Below are 19254 nucleotides of genomic sequence, written 5' to 3' on the forward strand. Positions count from 1 at the left end.
ATTTTAAAATGTACCAAAGTTTTTTAACCGTATAAATATGCGTGAAATCCACAAGACATGCAAAAGTGACCGTTGGCTCTGATGCTGACCCTTTTTGTGCCTTCGAGGATGATAGGCCCCACCCTCCAGTTTCTCTTCCTTTTTGCGTTTCAAAAGTAGCGTTTTTTTATAAAATAAAATATAAAATATTGATAATAAAAGCTTTTTTTGAATTATAAATATCTTATTTTTGAAATACGCGTTAATATAAAGTATATAAATAATGTAAAATAAAAGTGATTGTGTAGAATACAATACATAATGTTAAGTATTTATTATTGAAGTAATATTAGGATTTTGAAAAACGCTCCAACTTTTGATTGGTTTGAAGTCCTCATCCCATTAATACAAACCAACCAAGTACAAACAAAAATCCTATCTTTAACTTTAATAAAACAACAAAACTATGCCTCATACTTTAACGACTAGGACACAGTAAACCAATTAAGTTTTAAAATAAAAACTATTTTATCAGATTTATTATCAAACTGTTCAATACCATAGATAATTTTACCTTTATCTTTTTATTATATTATTTTTCAATAACTAAAACTTGTTTAATCATAAGTTTGGACGTAGAATTTATAATTAAAAAATAAATATAATCAAATCTTAAGTATTTTGTTTAGATAAAATAATTTTTTTATAAAAATATTTAATTATTATTAATAATAATAAATACTTTATGTCACATGCTTTCCTAATGCAGATTTCATACAACAACAAATGGGAGCTTTGATTAATGTTGACCAATAGTAAGAGAGAGTAGAAAATTAATGAATGGGGATTATGGTTATTAAATCGTAAGAATATATACATTAGTAGTTTCGTTTATTTTTCTATAAATTATTATAAAAAAAAAAAAGAAGGTAGCAGAGTGTTTGTTTGCTCATTCTTCGGTCCTTGTCTTGTTTTCTGATACCTTTGCCTGCGCTTGTTGCAGTGAAAATCCAAGACACATGAATACATGATTCCTCAACCATCTTATTTTTCCAACACCCTTTTATCTGTCATCTTCCTCTCTCTTCTTCACTTCACTCTCTCTCTCTCTTGCAGCATTTACCCCACTTTTGCACTTTCCATTTTTCTGGCTTGGTCCGTTTCTCTCTCGAGTAGTTCATAACTTAGTCTCACCAAGTTTGTTAGGGAGATTTACACTATGACCAAGCACTTTCTTCTGCTCCTTTTTGCAGTATATGTTGCTGCAATTGATGAAGGTGAGTAGGAAGTTTTAGTTTCCTACATAATATTATTTGTTATTGTGCTTTCTTTGCAGACGAGTTCTCTGTCAAGGGATCCAGGTTTTTCCACTTTTAATGTTACGTCCATTTCCCTTTGGTACAAACCTGAGTTGGCATTGTTCATTTTGCACTGGTAAACTACATTTATTTGAGCTGCATGTAACAAGACATTAGCCCAGACACACCCTTACTTGCTGTTCATTTTCACTCCTCACATACCAAGCATAACATCATAAGCCTGGCTGTTGAAAATATTTTCTATTATATTTCAAAGGCAAGGGTTTCTGAGCCCTGAGAGGCATGGTATGGAGTTGTTTACAGTAATGAATTAGTCCATTGTTCTGGTTTACCCCTTTTTCCCCCTCTTAGTCTCAAAGCATGAGTGCTTCTGTACATGTTTCTTATTTTGACTGAAAAAGTTGAGGTAGCTATTAATGAGCATGTGTAAGATAAAATTGAAAAAAGAAGAGGGTTGATATGCTTTTATTAATTGACCTTCTTGAATGGTGATGCGGTCCACCAGTGCTATTCCAATATATTAAATGGGGTAGGACGTATTTGTAGTGCTTTCCCTCCACATTTGGATAAGTGTATACTCTACCACTTTTTACATGTCTAAGTTATTTTGGAATAAGCCTATTTTACTTTTTCTGAATATGACCATCTTGTTAAAATTTCCCCACGTCACAAAGTTTAAATCTTCAAAACAAAGAAAATCAACCAATTTTTCATTTATTTCAAATACTTACATTTTACTAAAGTAGTTGAGCATATTTCATGACACAATTAACGATTACATCATATTTCCCCCCAAAATCTGGATTGTTTTGAAGAGGAAAATGTGCAAAGAATCTGCCTAGGCCAGCCTTGATTATTTAACCAGTTAACCAGTGATGACTTTAGTCTGAAACTAGTTTAATGGATCTTTATGTTTGTTACTTGCAGAGCCTTTCATAGGGGTGAACATTGGAAGAGATCTCTCAGATATGCCTCACCCCACTCAAGTGGTGGCACTACTTAAAGCCCAGCAAATTCGACATGTTAGATTGTATGATGCTGACCAAGCCATGCTCATTGCCCTTGCAAACACAGGAATTAAAGTTGCTGTGTCTGTTCCTAATGAAGAGATCCTGGCAATTGGTCAATCAAATACCACAGCTGCAAAGTGGGTTTCGCGTAATGTGGTGGCACATTACCCTGCCACTAACATAACATCTATTTGTGTTGGTTCTGAGGTTTTAACTGCCCTCCCCAATGCGGCAAAAGTGCTTGTTAGTGCCCTTAAGTTCATTCATTCAGCCCTTCTGGCGTCCAATCTTGATCACCAAATTAAAATTTCAACACCCCTTTCCTCTTCCATGATCTTTGACTCATTTCCACCTTCACAAGCCTTCTTCAACCGCTCGCTGAATCCAGTCTTGGTTCCAATGCTTGAATTCTTGCAAACCACAGGCTCTTATCTAATGCTCAACACCTACCCTTACTATGACTATATGAAGTCAAATGGTGTGTTCCCGTTGGACTATGCACTCTTCAAACCCCTCCCTCCAAACAAAGAAGTCATTGATTCCAACACCCTTCTCCACTACTCCAACGTGTTTGATTCTGTGATTGATGCAGCATACTTTGCCATGGCTTTTCTCAACTACACTAACATTCCTGTGGTGGTGAGTGAAACAGGGTGGCCCTCAAAAGGTGACTCTAATGAACCAGATGCAACAGTAGAAAATGCCAACACTTACAACAGCAATTTGATCAAGCATGTGCTTAACGTAACTGGAACTCCCAAACACCCCGGCATTGGTGTTAGTACTTACATCTATGAGCTCTACAATGAGGATGCAAAGGCAGGTTCATTGTCTGAGAAGAACTGGGGTTTGTTTGATGCAAATGGGAAACCTATTTATGTTTTACAGTTAACAGAATCAGGAGGAGTGTTGGCAAATGACACCACCAATCAAACTTACTGTGTTGCAAAGGATGGTGCTGATCCCAAGATGCTGCAAGCTGGAATAGATTGGGCATGTGGACCTGGCAAGGTGGATTGCTCTCCTTTGTTGCAGGGAGAACCATGTTATGAACCAGACAGTGTGGTTGCCCATGCAAATTATGCTTTTGACACTTACTATCATCAGATGGGAAAGTCTCCTCAGTCTTGTGATTTCAATGACATGGCTACAATCTCCTCCACCAATCCTAGTAAATCACTAATTCCTTTAAAATTATGGTTGATTTCATATGTCAAATTTTAGCTTCTTGTAACTAAGGACATTTTGAATGACTGCAGGTCATGGATCCTGTGTGTTCCCAGGAAGGTAAGACATTAGCCATTTTTGTTCATTTGGTTAGCTGTGATGTTTATTTGTGCTTACAAATAATTAATATGTGTGAACATGTGCAGTCTTGGCAACAATGGCACCTTCCCTAACGTCACGTTATCATCAATGAATTCCACAAATTCAGATTCTTCGGCCTGGAATCTGCATGGTGGTGAGTTAGGAATCAGAAGCCTTCTAAAGATGATACTGCTTCTACTCTGGGGAGTGGTTTTGCTATAAATTTATGTACCTCTGATGTGTATTGTTGAGTTTAAAAATTAGTGCTACTTCCTTTGCATGTACTTATTCGCCCGTGCAATTTTCTTAGAGGAGTGGTAGCACCATCATTTTTCATCTATTACAATCCTTTTGTTATTATCATTAGCTGTCTCAAACCCACAAAATCACAGTCACATGGCAAAGTTCCGAGTTGTTGTTAATCCGAACAATATTGGCTTCTTTGGTCATTCATGTTATGCGAATGAAGAATGGTTATGATGTGTGGAGTGATGCTTTGCTTTAACAAGCCAAAGGCCGCAAGGTTCCTTCCTTTATCAAGGAGGTATGCATCTTGTGCTTGAAAAAAATACACTTTTATCATCATTCATTTTTAATAATATTTTTAATAAATTTAACTCAACTTATAAATCGATTTAGTATAAAGAAGGTACCGACTTAATATAAAGGAAGGTTTATAATTAGTTATATACAATAAAACTTAAGACTTAATGTACTAATCTTTGTTCTATGTAAAATTTTCAAGAATAACATCTTGTATAATTTGTATATTCAATATCCACAATACAATCATCTTAAATATTTATGTCATTGGCATAACTACAAGATATCAAAGTTATTCCAGGATTCAAATAAACCATTTTTAATCCAATAAAATTATACTTAATATAATATAATGAATTTCACACTAATTTAACTATTAACTATATTTCTAATATAAGGTTTACTAATAATAATAACTTGAAATAATGAATGTAGCCAATTTTCTCCAATGTAATATCACTTCTTTTTTAAGTTGTTTAACCAATACAAATAAATGTTAAAGTAGTCATAATTTTTTTTAAAAAGGATATTGATTTAAAAACCAAATATATGATTAAAAGTATTGATTAATCAAGATTAATCTATCCTAATCAAATGTACATGTGCGTCAACTCAAATGCATGCAAACAATATAAATATCTCGAATTTAAAAAAAAATCTTACTCTAATTTAAAATTTTGATAAGTTAATCTTAAAATACTCTTAGGTCAATTTAATGTGAGGCATGCAAACAACATAGATGTTTCCAAATTGTTGGCTGAAAAAATTTTACTCTAGTTAAAAGTTTGATCGATTAGTTTTGATATACTTGCGTCAATGTGATATCATGCATGCAAACAACATAAATATCTTCAAATTGTTAAAAAAAAATTACCTTAAGTAAAAATTTGATATAACTTAATCTTGATATACTCCTGCGTCAATAATCTGATCCGATACATGCAAACAACATAAATTTTTTCAAATTGTTGGGAAAAAAATCTTAGTCTAATTACAATTTTAATCGATTAATCTTGATACACTTTTAGTAATCTTCACAACTGTAAAGTGAGATAAATTAATCAATGTCTAACTAGAATTTAGAAAGATATAAACTAATAATTTTATAAATGAAGAATGAGTTATATATATTCGTAATTTGAAACATTAAAATATTCCTTTTCCATTTATTTTAAATCACACTCGTATTTTCTTTAATTTTAAATTACATTTACTTCCTTTTAAAAAAATGAAAAATTGTAGTTACACTTATATTTTTTAAGTAGACATACATTTCCTTAAGTTTTTAATATATGATACTCATTTTTTTAAATATTTCTAAAAACACTAAAAGAAAAGTTATTAAATAAAAATTAAATTTAGAAAAAAAATTAATCATTTATTGATTAAATTAGATACTATGTTACAAACTAAAATTTATTGATATCTAAAGTAATTTTTATTATTAATAAAACTTTACACAATGATTTCTAAATTGGTTAACTACCAAATGTACTAATATTTTAAATTCTAAATTTGTCTCTAAAAGATTAATAAATATTAATTTAAAATATAAAATTGTTTGTAACTAAAAATTTGATAGTTGATGACTAGATAACAATTTATAAACTACTTTATAATTTTTTGTTAATAATAGAAATTATTTTAGATATTAATAATTTTTTTAGTTTATAAAATTATTTCTAATTTAATCAATATAGTAACTAATTATTTTGATATCTAAAATAAAATTGATTGACTAAAATATAGTGTTTTTCTATATTTTATTTTGTCTACAAATAAAATTATTGACTAAAATATAGTAATTTTCTTTTTTTCATAAACATAAACATTTTTAAATGCAATTAACCTTATTTTCTTTTGTTATTTCTTTCTACTTTCTAAATTAATTATCATTATTAATAAATTTAAAAATTTTATCTTTACTATTTATTAATATAATATTTATAATTTTTAATAAAAATAAAAAATATAAAAATGTATTGAAATTATAAAATGTCTTATGCCAACAACTTTCTTGTCTTGTTGTAATAAACAAGGAGGAAGTGTTTCGTAAACCGATCTGGCTTAGTTTTAAAATTTTATCCCCTTATCAAAATTAAACAAACATATTTTATATTTTTCTTTTACACTTATTTTTTATTTATAAAAACACAAAAACTTTATACATAAAAAAAGAGGAAATAAATAAATAAAAACAAAAAAAAATATTGGTAAACAGAGGAGGCTTTTCATTGATGGTGAGTCAAACCATGGAAGCATTGAAAAAAAAGTCACTGCATATTCGTCACATAATTTAATGATGCAATAAAGTTGAAACATCTAAGAACATTCAAACACCAGCACATCATCAAATCACTTTTTAAAACTTGGGTTAGTCACATACTCAACCACAACACCATAATATTCGTATCTCAAAAAACCATCAACATTTTTCTTTCAAATAAAATAAAAATAAAATGCTAATATTCAAGGTCAAAACTTGTGCATCCACTTATTTTCTAACAAATATTATAGGAAAACAAACCTGAAAATATCAATTATTACTCCATGCACTAAACTATGATTCTTCATCAAATATTTTAAAAAATAATAAAGTAAAATAGTTAAATTTACAAAAAATCATGATCATCGACTAGATGTATTATTATTAGTTTTCAATATTTGATAAGAAAATATCTATCATTATCAAATTATTTATTTATTTAATTTGTATACTTGCATATTGATTCTATTTTTATTTCACAGTTAGAATTTATTCCTTGTACGAGTATTTTTTAGTAATTTTTGTAGTCTTTATATCCAAAATAATAGAAATTAAAAAATATTAACCTTTGGACGGAAAGTTGGTGAATTTAAAAAGCCTTTAAAGAGGAAAGTGACGATGTGAAAATGTTGTAATCTCAGTCTCTTCTTCTTCGTCTATCTGAAGCTACATGCTATATTCTGTAGAGCCTCACACACGAGAATCTTCCATTCTTGCATACATGGGATTAGCACATTCCTATTCAATGTATTAGTGGGAGAAGAAGTAAACCCCAATTAAGCTTCTTCTTCTTCTTCTTCTTCCTCTTATTCTCTCTCTCTCTCTCTGTCTCTCTGATAGACCCACCCTCACAAGCAAACTCTCACCTTTCATCACCTACTCTCAAAAAGCTCCCAACTTTCACTCCTCCCTAGACACCCATTACATCAAAACCCCTCAAGTCCTATCCATGTCGGCTTCATGCGGGGTGGTGGAGTGCGTATTCGTGTTGGGCTGCGCACGGTGGCTCTGGAAGCGCTGCACCTACGTTGGAAGCTACGACAGCGCCACGTGGCCGGCCGCCACCGCCGACGAGTTTGACCCGGTGCCGCGAGTCTGCCGCCTCATCCTCGCCAACTACGACCCCGATCTCCGAAACCCCCAGTACTACAAGCCTGCCCCCGGCCACCGCCTGAACCCGGACTGGGTCGTAAAGCGCGTGACCCATGAGGACACGCTCGGCTGTGCGCCGCCCTACCTCATCTACCTCGACCACGAGCACAAGGAGATCGTGCTGGCGGTGCGTGGCCTCAACCTGGCCAATGAGAGTGACTACAAAGTCCTCCTTGATAACCGGTTGGGGCAGCAGATGTTCGACGGCGGGTACGTGCACCGTGGGCTGCTGAAGTCGGCGGTGTGGCTGCTGAATAGGGAGTCGGAGACGCTGAAGCAGTTGTGGGTGGAGAACGGTTCCGAGTATGAGATGGTGTTCGCGGGTCACTCTTTGGGTTCTGGGGTGGTGTCGTTGTTGACGATTTTGGTTGTGAACCACAGGGACCGTTTGGGTGGGATTCCTAAGGAGAAGATTCGGTGTTATGCGCTTGCTCCTGCCAGGTGTATGTCCCTCAATTTGGCTGTCAAGTATGCCAATGTCATTCATTCTGTTGTTTTGCAGGTTAGAATTACCATACCTACCCAATCAGTTTTCTATCTTCATTTCACTGTTTCTTGCATATATTTTCATTTGAACGTATTCTCTAAGACTTTTTTTCAGCCTGACCATGGTGTCGCTGTAGTTTGTTTATGTTTGACCTTCTCCCTAAACGATTCTAATAGTAAAGTAAATTACATAGGTTGTCCTATAAGTAGAAATCATGTTTAATATTACTTTAAATACTAAAAAATTCTTCAAATTACTTACTCCCTGAATTATACTGATATACATCAACTTAGGGAGTAAACAGATGGATTTATTGTATTACTTTAGGGACTGTTTGAAAGACAGTAGTAGTTTGTGGATGCAGTTAGTTATTTATTCCCTCTAATTTATTTTCTTAGTTGGTCTTTCATTGCGTCAAAGATTGGCATCCCTTGAAGCAAATATTTATAGATTTTGCATCTTTTTTTAGTTTGATTTCGTGTCTCCAGAATCGGGTTGAAATAACTGGACTTTGTATAAATTTTTACATGTTCAGTTCTACTTTGAGTAATTGATTCTGAAGGCATAAACTGATCTTTATAATAAAAACATTTAAACATAAATCATATCACTTTAAAATTAATTCAGTTCAAAATCAATTTTGTCAATGATCCATACACACACTTGGGCATTTTGATGTGGTTTTCTCTCAACATAAATCCTAGAAGACCAAGACAGGATATCAAATACCTCTTTAGTGAGACTGTACTGCCTAGAAACTTGTGATTTATTGGTTGAAATGATGTGTAAATAAAATTAAATTGCAAAAAATATGCAAGGCAAGATGTAATTAATGTATAATATGTGAATAATATACAAAAGTGAAATTATTATTTCCAATGTCTTCGTTTTTTACATAGAACAGTTAGAATTTATTTTTCCCCATCAACCTGCTTGGTGCTAATAATCTTATACAGAGTCATTTGAAAATGTCCATTTATTCAATTGTATGATGATGATTCTGGTTCGAATTGTAAAAGTTGAAGTTTTTTTATTTTTCTGGTGCAGGATGATTTCTTGCCAAGAACGCCCACTCCATTGGAAGATATATTCAAATCTATATTCTGGTAGGTACTGTTCCTTCTGTGATGGATATGGCCCATTGGATTTTAACTTTCAATTTGCTTTTGGTTTTTGGTTTTTTTTTTTTTGTTTTATTATGGAGTATGGTAAAATATCATCATGATCCCCCAGGCCTTGATAATTTAAACAGCTTGCCCTGCTTATTGTTCTTTGTCTGCCTGAGAGACACTTTCATACCTGAGGGTAGAAAGCTTAGAGATACAAGGAGACTTTATGCGCCTGGACGAATGTACCATATTGTGGAGAGAAAATTTTGCAGGTATTGACTGCAAATTGTTCCGTTCTTAGTAAGCTCCTATACCAGCATGAATGTTGTGGGAATAGTCATTGTTATCTTGTTTAATTTGCTTGGTCTGTTGCAAAAGTAAAATAATGTCCTCTCTAGTTGTGTTAATTCTTGTGAACCATAGACAAGGGATTTTGACTTAAACAATCTTAAAAATCATTGCCATTGATTGTATTATTGTAATTGTTTTAATTGCTAGAAAAGTGGTCACTTAGAATAAGACCTAAGTACTGAAATTACTTTGTTTAATATAGTTTGCTAGTAGCATGAATCATGATTGATGGAAATCCCCTTTTCTTCTTATGCCTAAGGAGTTAAGTTACATAACAAGTAACACATTTCTGCAGTTCTGCTTCTTTATTTTCTTCTTTTCCTTTGATCAATATCCTTCTTCACCTCTCCTGTATATATGGTTTGATTAATTGGACTCGTCAAACCTAGTATCTTTACTGAAAAAGTCATCCCCAGTTTCATTAGACTGATGCAAGTTATTATTTTGTCTTTTGGAGTAGGAGAGCTTTCATGTTTTTGGGGTTCTGAGACTCTGATGTTTTTCAACTGCAAAACTAACCGTCAGCCATGCACACTTTATGTAATCTTGAGTCCTTGGTAGTTCATTCATATGTTCCCTTCCCATTGTCTGGATTTCCCAATTTTTTTCCTTGTAATAAGTTCTTTGACTAAAGGATTCAGTATTTCACAAATTTTAGCATGTTTTATGATCCCCATAAATGAATAATTTCCGAAATTGATGTTGGCTGACAAAGGAATAGTTCATGAAGTGTGACTGAGAAATCTTATTCATAGTCAAATCTTGTCCTGAATTACTGCTACATAGTAATATGTTGTTCCTGATAATGAAATTCATTATTGTTTGGGGAAGACAGATGTGGGAGATTTCCTCCTGAAGTGAGGACTGCTATTCCTGTTGATGGAAGATTTGAGCATATTGTCTTGTCCTGTAATGCAACATCAGATCATGGAATTATTTGGATTGAAAGGGAGGCTGAGAAAGCCTTGCAAGTAAGGAAATACCCACCAATTGATTTTCTAGTTGCTTTTTTCGAACAATGTTTCGTAATCTGAAATGGGAAAAAGGAATAGGAATAGAAAACTTGTTTGGTTTTTGTCCGTGTTCTTTGAAGTTTACAAGTTTACGCTATCAGTAATAATGTAATAAATAGATGAATGTTGTGTTGAAATTTTCTTGTTTTGTGCATGTAACGAAATTGTGACTGTTATTGGTATTCCCTTTTAGTTGATGAAGGAGCAGAGGTCTGAAACTGTGACAGTTCCTCCAACGGTACAAAAGTTTGAGAGGTTGAAGACCATAGAGAAAGAACATAGAGATGCTTTGGAAAGGGCTGTAAGCTTAAACGTGCCTCATGCAGTGGAGACTGCAGAGGAAGAAGCGTCGGAGAAGAATGAAGGTGAAGAAGCATCGGGTAATGGAGGTACCCAATCATTATCTAACTGGGATCAGGTTGTTGAAAAACTCCTAAAGAAGAGTAACACGGGAGAAGTAAACAATGTCTCGTCATCATAACATATTTCTATCTTTCCATCCATTCATATATCATAACATGCTTCTTTTGTAATTCTAGGCAGTCTTCATTTTGTTAATTCATTATGTGTGAAAATATGAATTACAGTTTCATATGTTGAGGACTGCTATTTATTTTGTATACTTTTGTAGTAAATAGAAATCAATCAATTTTTTCACCTGTTATGAAGTAGTGGGAAAAAATACCATTGTCATTGAGAATATCTCTCTTGACATGGTCTGAATTATATTTTATTATTAAATTGTCATGTCAAGACATTCATTATGATTTACATTGTCTTCAATTGCGTAATATAGTTTTATATAACATCTACGATAAGTTTTATAAAAATTAAACTATATAATATTCTATAACTTGTTAAAGCAAAATCGATTTATTCATGCGCATGATTGCTAATTTTTACGATACGGACTCAACGCATTACTACTTATTGCATCAACTAGAAAGAAGTAAAATTTCAAGACAGTGAAGACAATTGAAATTTGCAGCTGCAATAATATAAAATAATTATACGCAAATAAAAACTATAATCTATAACTGAACTTCAAAATCCCTTGGTCGATCATTCGGCCTCTAACAAGACTTAAATGAGGTCAAATAAGATGGCATGTTTTAAAAGCACCGAACAGTAAGAGATTCAAAGTGACACCAACGAAATGAGCTTTTGTACAGGGAAACAGATCTTAATACAAAATAGGCTGAGGCTTCCGAGATCAAGAGATGTTCATGGCCTCAGCATGATAGGTATCCAGTTCTTTGTCAAGTTCCTCTGCGGACTTCTCAACAGTGTCCTTTCTACCTCGGCCTCGACCTCCACCTCTACCAGTGTTACCACCACGAGCATTGCCGCGACCACGACCTCCGCCACCACGACCCTGACCATTGCCACTCCTTGTGCCACCACGCCTTCCCCAACTGTATAAAAAATTAAAGTATGAACAGCAAATCATGGATATAATAACTTCCTATGAAATGAAAATATATTTGCTTACTTCAGGACTACAGAATAACAATACAAAACCATACTTATACCTGAATAATAACAGAAGTACAATAGCAAATGAAATGACTGTACAGATATCTTGCAAGTAAATAGTACACAGGAAGCAAAACTTAACCAACATCGCACCATAACAAGAAAATAGGTTACACCAACGCATCTTCCCCGAGTTCAAACCAAACCTACAAACCTTACAAAGAGTACAAGGTTGGACACCAATTTAGTGCGACAGCATTACCTAATGACGTTTTGATAATAGCCTGAACAGAGGAAAGGACAGCCTATATCTGCCAATGCCATATGAAAATTTTCTCAACGCAGTGACAGTAGAAAAAATGTGCCCAATTCGATCGCACCATGCATATATTAACTATTAAAATAATTTATTTTGCATGTCATTTTGCATTTTTCGAACCATAAACGATTATGGCCTGTGATTTTTCAAAAGGACAATAGCTACAATTTCTTTTCCTCCTGCAAGTATTGTATTTTCATTCCACCGAAAGCATTATATCGAAAATGATTGTTCACATGTTTACATCAACTGGACTCTGAAAATTGTAGGGAGGGAACTCTCCAAATCATAGCTAAACATAAAGAAACCAACAAAAAACCTCTTGTACATAATAGATCAAAAGAGAACCTTAAGCTAAAGCAAAACATAAATGACCAAAATCTTCATACTAATATGCTATCTTGCGCTAGGGAATACAAACACTTGACAAAAGTCCAATATATAAATTTCAGTAAGACAATAATTGCTAAGAGATTTCGCCAAAAAAATTCTAAGTCTTACCCAGCACCACGATTACGAATAGCAGGAACTCCAGCTTGTCCACCTCTAGGCCTGCACAACACAGCCAAAACCCTCAACATCAGCCAACAGTGTGAAGTAGCACATACAGTATTCAAAAAGACACAAGGGATTTTAGCAGAAACTTAAAACTGATAAAATATCCATTACTAGTTTGTCCGGTGCATTATCAGCTATACAGTTAGGTTACATGGTTGAGTGATATAGTAGATGTAAAGAAAATACCCGTAGAGGGGAAGTTGAGAAAAAAACCAACTTATCATTGGAGAAAGGGTTAGCCGAATCAAGAGTAGGGACAGTCCTGGACTATAATCAAAGGAAATCATTCATTTTCTATCTTTATGTCACAACTCCAGAACAAGGCAGCAACCAGATTGGCACACAGCAGTTAAGATTTAGGATTCAATTAAAATTCAACACTCTTATACTACACCTTTTTAATCAACTGGTATCGTGGCTCTGATTTTGAAACGATGGGTTTATCTTAGTTGTCGATTCACATTTGAAAATCACAAAACCACACGTGATTATGTGGGGAGATTCAGGTCACAACATTCCAACCAAAGCATGATCTTGATCAATCAGTGTGGATATATGAAATGTGAAAAAAACATGAACGAAGATGGGGAGAACAGAACAAGAGTTCAAAGGTAAAAAAAAAACAAATTCAAGAGAGCTACTGGAATTGCGAGTAACACAATTTTTTTACAAAGAATCAGATAGAAAAGGCAAAAATGAAGTTGTTGACATAAGAATCACAGTGGCAGATGTAAGAGACAAGTCCATTTGGATTGCGAAGAGTAAGCAAAAATTAAGAAAATCCCAATGACATGAGAGCAGTGCCAGGGATTGAATTGATGGAAAGAAATGGAGGGGGTTTGGCTAGTTTAATCAAACCACCACACAAGTACCATAAGTTGGAGGTACTTGATAATCAACAGCTGAAACCATGTCAGCACTGCAGATTAAGAAGGAGCGATAGGATCCCAGTATAATGTATTATACTTACAAAGTATTTATGTTGTTTCATCACCAAAAATACCTACTCAAAGAGCACAGAAGAAGAGAAGGAGCATTGACATGTCTGTCTCTGTATTGGAAGGAGTGGAAGCTGTTATTGGAATGCCAGATGGAATTTTATTTAAACAGACACAAACAATTCACCTCGAGAACTACATGAAACTATAATAAGGAGCAAGGTTATCGAGAGTTTATGCAAACTCATTGAGCCTTCGTAAACTCAAGTCTAAAATCATAAAGAGTTTTTACACAAAAAGATATTAAAATACCTATAAATAAAAAATAATTTTTATGATGCAATAAATAACTTTTTTACCTTCGTAAACTCAAATATGAAATCAGAAGAGTTTTCTTCACATAAAAATATTAAAATACCTAAAAATAAAATAAAAAATTTCTTATGTGATGCAATAAATAACTTTTTATATTTCTTTACTGTAATATTATTATTATTAGTTTATCATATTATATATATTTTTAAATATTTTTATATTTTTCTAATATCATTCATTACTCTAGATTATATCATATATTATGCTTTACACAAAAAAGTTGTTGGAGTTAAATGAAAACCCAATTGTCCAACATAGCAAGAGGAGTAAAAATAAAAAAGCTAAAACCCTAATATGACTTGACTCTACTTTTGGCTTTTGTCACCGGTCTGATGTTTGAAACTAGAAAGAGAAAAGAATTGGGAGTTGAGAGTTGCCGAAGTGTGGTGGAGAATCAGATACACAAACAGAGCAGAGAGTGGAGCGGAGAAGATACCAAGGGAGATCTGTTGGTGCAATAGGAGAACCCAACATCGATACCCAAAACAGACAGAACCCTACAACAGAGAACCAGTGAACCAAGATTTTGGGTTTTTTCCTAATGTCCAATTGAGCTAGCACAAGTTTACACGTGAGTTAACTAGGTTCAAGGGTGTGGGAATGTAAACTCGTAGAAGTTGACTCACAAATTTTGATAACTTTGATGAGGAGTGATGATAATTACCATTAAAGGTTAGTTAGATGTCTGTCAATGAGGGTCTTAGTTTCATTGGGCAGATGAGATACTAGAAAAAATAAGGCATGTTGCCTACAGAAATAGGGGGAGTGGGAAGTGTCCGGGTTGTCTATCAAATCTGCACCCACTTCTAACCATAACAATAAAGAACAAAAAGGTCAGTTGTTGCATGTATTGATCATGCAGAATTGACACCATATTTTCAGAATTTGAAATAAACATAAGACACATGCAATTTCAGGGAGATTAACAGACATCGATGATACACTATAGCTTCAATAATTGATCGAGATAGTGTTTGGACCAATTTTTTTATATCTTCATAATAAGATAAAAGAAAAGTTATACAGAGAAGCCGAGATAAAAGAAAACCAAAATACAGTCCAAAATGCTACAAAGGTAACTTACGTCATTACAACAGTCCTCTTCCTACGTCCATTCACCCCAGTGACATTCACCCGAGCACTTATAGGCAATTCCCCATTGGAACCAACAATCTCAATCTTCATGGGCTTGCCATCCAAAAGCACATTATTATATCGTTTAAGAGCAGCAAATGCATCACTTCTTCTAGTATAAACAACTTCAGCCGAACCCTGTTACATAGTTAAAGATATCAAATAGTTAACAAAAAATCTGATAAGCAATATACTATTTTCTGGAACTTGTTAAAATGAGGAATAAATTCAATTATACTTTTGGGTGTCGCCCGTAACACCCTCCCCAGAAAAAAATTCACCAACTTTAAGCTAAAATAAAATGGCAACTGATTTTATAAAACAAAACCAAATACTTACACTTGGATGTCCATTTTTGTCGTAATGAACAGCATAACGCTTCAACTCTCCAAGCTCAGAGAAAAGTTCCTGAGTTGCAAATCAAGTTTCAAGAGAACTTCCACACAGATTGGGTAGAAACAGCGACTAAGAAAGAATCATATGATGATACAGCATAGTATGTACCCTTATGTCTTCATTGGTCACTCCATGGTCCAAGTTGGAAACATACAATTTGGTGCCAACTTCTACTCCTTGAATCCCTGCAGCTCTTAAGCTATCTTCAAACAAATCATGCTGCCATGGAAAGGGCCTCGTTCTGCGAATAGACTGGCCAAAGAACAGAACAGTTCCCAAGTGGTAAAAGAACACATCAGATTATGACCAGAAAAAATCACTATTCTTCAAGATTAGTCAGAGCAGGAAAATCCCCATAAAAAAACAAAACACGATACTAACGAAGTTGATCTGACCATGGCAATATATATTCAAGAGAACTCGTACTCAAACATCAATGTTCTAGGTGAAAGATGGTAAATGGGAGTAAGAATTCAACCCACTGCATATAAACCGGTGCTATGCTAATAGTGGGAGCTCCAGTTCTGGTTCTAAGCGAAAAGCTCCTTTGCAATACCATGAATTAGGGAAGTGTACTGAATTCTTGCACTGTAGAACCCAACTTAGCAAGAGGATCCAATAAAACACCAGTCCACACAAAACCAGCCAAACACTTAAAGTCATCTCATGTAAATGAAATGGATTATGATGGTTTAGAGAATTTAACCCCACTTATACTTATAAGATTTTTGTGCTACTTGTAAGAGCTCCATTTTGAAATTCACCTAATGAAGCTCCTTCACATAATATGTCAGGAATCACCAAAGAACTCCTGCACACATCAGAGATCTGTAGCAAAGCCCCCCAAAACAAAAGCAAACAACTCTTATGTTCATATTAATTGAGACATTATGGAACTATGACAAAGGCATTGATGATGCAAAATGATCGAGCATGGGCTTCTCCATGGAACAACTACTAAAGAAGCGGAATTCCACTTGCTTTTGACTTTCTATAATGCTGAACGTCTCATAATTGGGTATTTTTTTAGCATATCAGATTCTCAAGCACATGTATAAGCATCCACGATTTTGAGCTTGCCTTGGCAATAGCATATGATGATGGCCGAGTGTTAACCATAAGAGGACCTCTACGAACAGCACCAGATGTTCTTCCACCATTACCAGCACCAGTCATTCTTCTGCTATTAACAGCACCAGCCATTCTTCCACCATTAAGAGCCCCGCTTGGACCACGGCCAGGCTGGGCTCTGCCACGTCCTCCTCTACCTCTACCTCCTCTGTTACTCCTGTTCTTTATTCTATCATCAAGTGACATATCCAAGGAAGAAGCCATTATACAACAACTTAACACAGACACTTCACAAAATTTTAGTAATGATATAGGCCTGCAAAAACAAAGAAATAGGTTATACTTACACAACCCAGACATAATAAAATCGAACCACGCAGATATTAAACAATAAAGAACACCAGAGCAAAGACAGTCGATGTTAAAACCCATAAAACAAAACTGTAAAAAAATCCCAAAACCGTATAAACAAAATCGAACCACGTAGATATCCAAATACTATATAAATTGCCCAAAACTGTATTTTTATTACTTTAATACTAATTAAACATGCAAAACCCAGAACTGAATAACCAATCCCAGCTAAACACACCAAAATAACTAAAGATTTCAAAACCAAAATCTCTCAGTAGCAGATCCGAAACAAATCCCCTGAAATTTTTATACACGCGTTGCAATCAAGGGTAAACTCCAACAATTGTCTCCTTAAACAATATATCTTTGTAGTATGAATCCGACCCCAAATTTAAAATCCGAGATTTTCCGGGAAGCCTACCCTTTAAAAATATGCGAAAAACGAAAAAGTGGAAAGATCTAGTTAAAGAAAACACTGTCTATCATAATTTATCAAACCATCTAAAAGAAAAACAATCACACAAAACAAAAAACGTCCCAATTAAAAAAAAAAAACTACAACAAAAAATAGAATTACCTGCAGATGATAAGAGAAACGCGGGTGAAGAGTTGTGAAGCGATAATCAGAGGAAAGAGGGAGAGAATGCGATTGAGTGTTTTGGGGGGACGAAAGATCGATAAATAATATAAGCGGGGGTAAAAATTAGGGTTTGGATGTAAAAGGTTAGGAAAGATCCAAACATGTGTGGGAGAAAATGGGGTTTTAGGGTTTCAGCGTAAGAGATCTTTTGGGTTTAGAGCTTCTCGGAAGGAAACGTACCGTTTGGGTCATTTTAAAATGCTCTCGGGGGCTTTTCAGTCTTTTGACTTTCCTTCGTTCCGCGTCCTACGATAAAGCAGAACAAACACCGGTCACAACAATTCCACTTCGAATATTGGAATTGATATAAGGGTGATAATATATATTTATCACCATCATAATAATTTATGACCAAAGAATTCATTCTAGTGTTTCGTCCTATATTTCTTAAATAAGGAATATAATTTATTATGAAGATTCTAATAATTGTCCCATATCTATTATATATTATCTATTATATACTATATTTCTTTTTAACTATAAAAAATCGTAGTTTATGGATATTTATATTAGTCAATTGGTATCGTTAATAAAAAAGGACAAAAAAATTTATAACAAGATTTTATGATTGATTGAAATTTTTAATTTGATAGTGGTATTTTTTTAACAGCATATTGTAATTTTTTTGCTTTTATTGATTACAAATTTGATTTTTAAGTCTTTTATTTATTAAAAAATATTAAATAAAGACTAATTTTAAAATAAAAAATTAATTATTATATTAACTAAATTAAATATTATGTTATAAAATAAAATAATTTATTAGTATATAAAATAATTTTAATTATTTTTATACTATATCTAATTAAATACGAAAATTTTAGTTATCAAAAGTTATTTTCTAAAGTTGATAGCCAAAATTTTGGTAATTAATTAGATACTGATTTATAAATTATTTATTAATAATAGAAACTATCTTATATTAATAATTTATTTTATTTTTAAAATATTATTTAATTTAGTTAATTTGATAATTGATTATCTGTTATTTTAAAAATAATATTTAATTTAATTAATATAATGATTGATTGTTTTTTATTTTTAAAATTAGTTTTTTTCATTGATTTATTTTGTGACTATGATTAACTTGAATAATTTTTCATGATTGATTGGAAATATGAGAGGTGAAAAAAATGGGAGGAGATGAGCAGTTAATAGTTATCTAGGTCTCAACCTCGTTTGAGAACATAAACAACACCTAAATGAAATCAATGTTAAGAATTAACTCTTAAAAATTTTAATCTATAATACTTATTTATTAGAATTTTATTAACATTGGAAGTAGTTTTAAACTTAAATTACTCTCATGAATAAATAAAAATATATTTTTTTTAAATCTCGTATTAGACAACACTCTCATTACATGAAAAATAAGATAAAACAAAAACATGAAGACTAAACTAAATCCTTGTGAAAAACCAAAAACAAAATACCTGGAGTTCAAACCAAAAAAGGA

At 33.2% G+C, this 19254-nt stretch overlaps 3 protein-coding genes across 3 annotated transcripts; 2 read left to right on the plus strand and 1 right to left on the minus strand.

The window, feature by feature from the left end:
• Positions 1-863: 863 nt before the first annotated feature.
• LOC137814957 (glucan endo-1,3-beta-glucosidase 2-like) lies at positions 864-4096 on the plus strand. The gene is made up of 4 exons (XM_068617935.1): positions 864-1256; positions 2226-3479; positions 3568-3595; positions 3682-4096. Exons 1-4 carry the CDS (start codon positions 1199-1201, stop codon positions 3836-3838), a joined length of 1497 nt encoding a protein of 498 aa, XP_068474036.1. The 5' UTR covers positions 864-1198; the 3' UTR covers positions 3839-4096.
• Positions 4097-7045: 2949 nt separating this feature from the next.
• On the plus strand, positions 7046-11194 carry LOC137814958 (uncharacterized). Its single transcript, XM_068617936.1, has 5 exons — positions 7046-8079; positions 9112-9170; positions 9317-9445; positions 10360-10495; positions 10731-11194. Exons 1-5 carry the CDS (start codon positions 7375-7377, stop codon positions 11016-11018), a joined length of 1317 nt encoding a protein of 438 aa, XP_068474037.1. The 5' UTR covers positions 7046-7374; the 3' UTR covers positions 11019-11194.
• A 350-nt stretch (positions 11195-11544) lies between these two features.
• Positions 11545-18083, minus strand: LOC137814959 (THO complex subunit 4D). Its single transcript, XM_068617937.1, has 7 exons — positions 17736-18083; positions 16814-17120; positions 15842-15985; positions 15677-15745; positions 15288-15475; positions 12834-12884; positions 11545-11952 (listed from the first exon to the last, which is right to left on the minus strand). The coding sequence occupies exons 2-7, from the start codon at positions 17066-17068 to the stop codon at positions 11751-11753; spliced, it is 909 nt and encodes a 302-aa protein (XP_068474038.1). The 5' UTR covers positions 17069-17120; positions 17736-18083; the 3' UTR covers positions 11545-11750.
• Between the last annotated feature and the right edge of the window lie 1171 nt (positions 18084-19254).

The sequence above is a fragment of the Phaseolus vulgaris genome, chromosome 1 (assembly GCF_000499845.2).
Source record: "Phaseolus vulgaris cultivar G19833 chromosome 1, P. vulgaris v2.0, whole genome shotgun sequence".
NCBI lineage: Eukaryota > Viridiplantae > Streptophyta > Magnoliopsida > Fabales > Fabaceae > Phaseolus > Phaseolus vulgaris.

Coding starts and splice junctions, on each gene's coding strand:
- LOC137814957 (XM_068617935.1), top strand. CDS start 1,199: ATGACCAAGCACTTTCTTCTGCTCCTTTTTGCAGTATATGTTGCTGCA. Junction 1,257..2,225: donor TGTTGCTGCAATTGATGAAG/GTGAGTAGGAAG, acceptor TGTTACTTGCAG/AGCCTTTCATAGGGGTGAAC. Junction 3,596..3,681: donor TCCTGTGTGTTCCCAGGAAG/GTAAGACATTAG, acceptor GAACATGTGCAG/TCTTGGCAACAATGGCACCT.
- LOC137814958 (XM_068617936.1), top strand. CDS start 7,375: ATGTCGGCTTCATGCGGGGTGGTGGAGTGCGTATTCGTGTTGGGCTGC. Junction 8,080..9,111: donor TTCATTCTGTTGTTTTGCAG/GTTAGAATTACC, acceptor TTTCTGGTGCAG/GATGATTTCTTGCCAAGAAC. Junction 9,446..10,359: donor GTGGAGAGAAAATTTTGCAG/GTATTGACTGCA, acceptor TGGGGAAGACAG/ATGTGGGAGATTTCCTCCTG.
- LOC137814959 (XM_068617937.1), bottom strand. CDS start 17,068: ATGGCTTCTTCCTTGGATATGTCACTTGATGATAGAATAAAGAACAGG. Junction 15,746..15,841: donor TGACCAATGAAGACATAAGG/GTACATACTATG, acceptor TTTGCAACTCAG/GAACTTTTCTCTGAGCTTGG. Junction 12,885..15,287: donor AAGAGGACTGTTGTAATGAC/GTAAGTTACCTT, acceptor TGTGTTGTGCAG/GCCTAGAGGTGGACAAGCTG.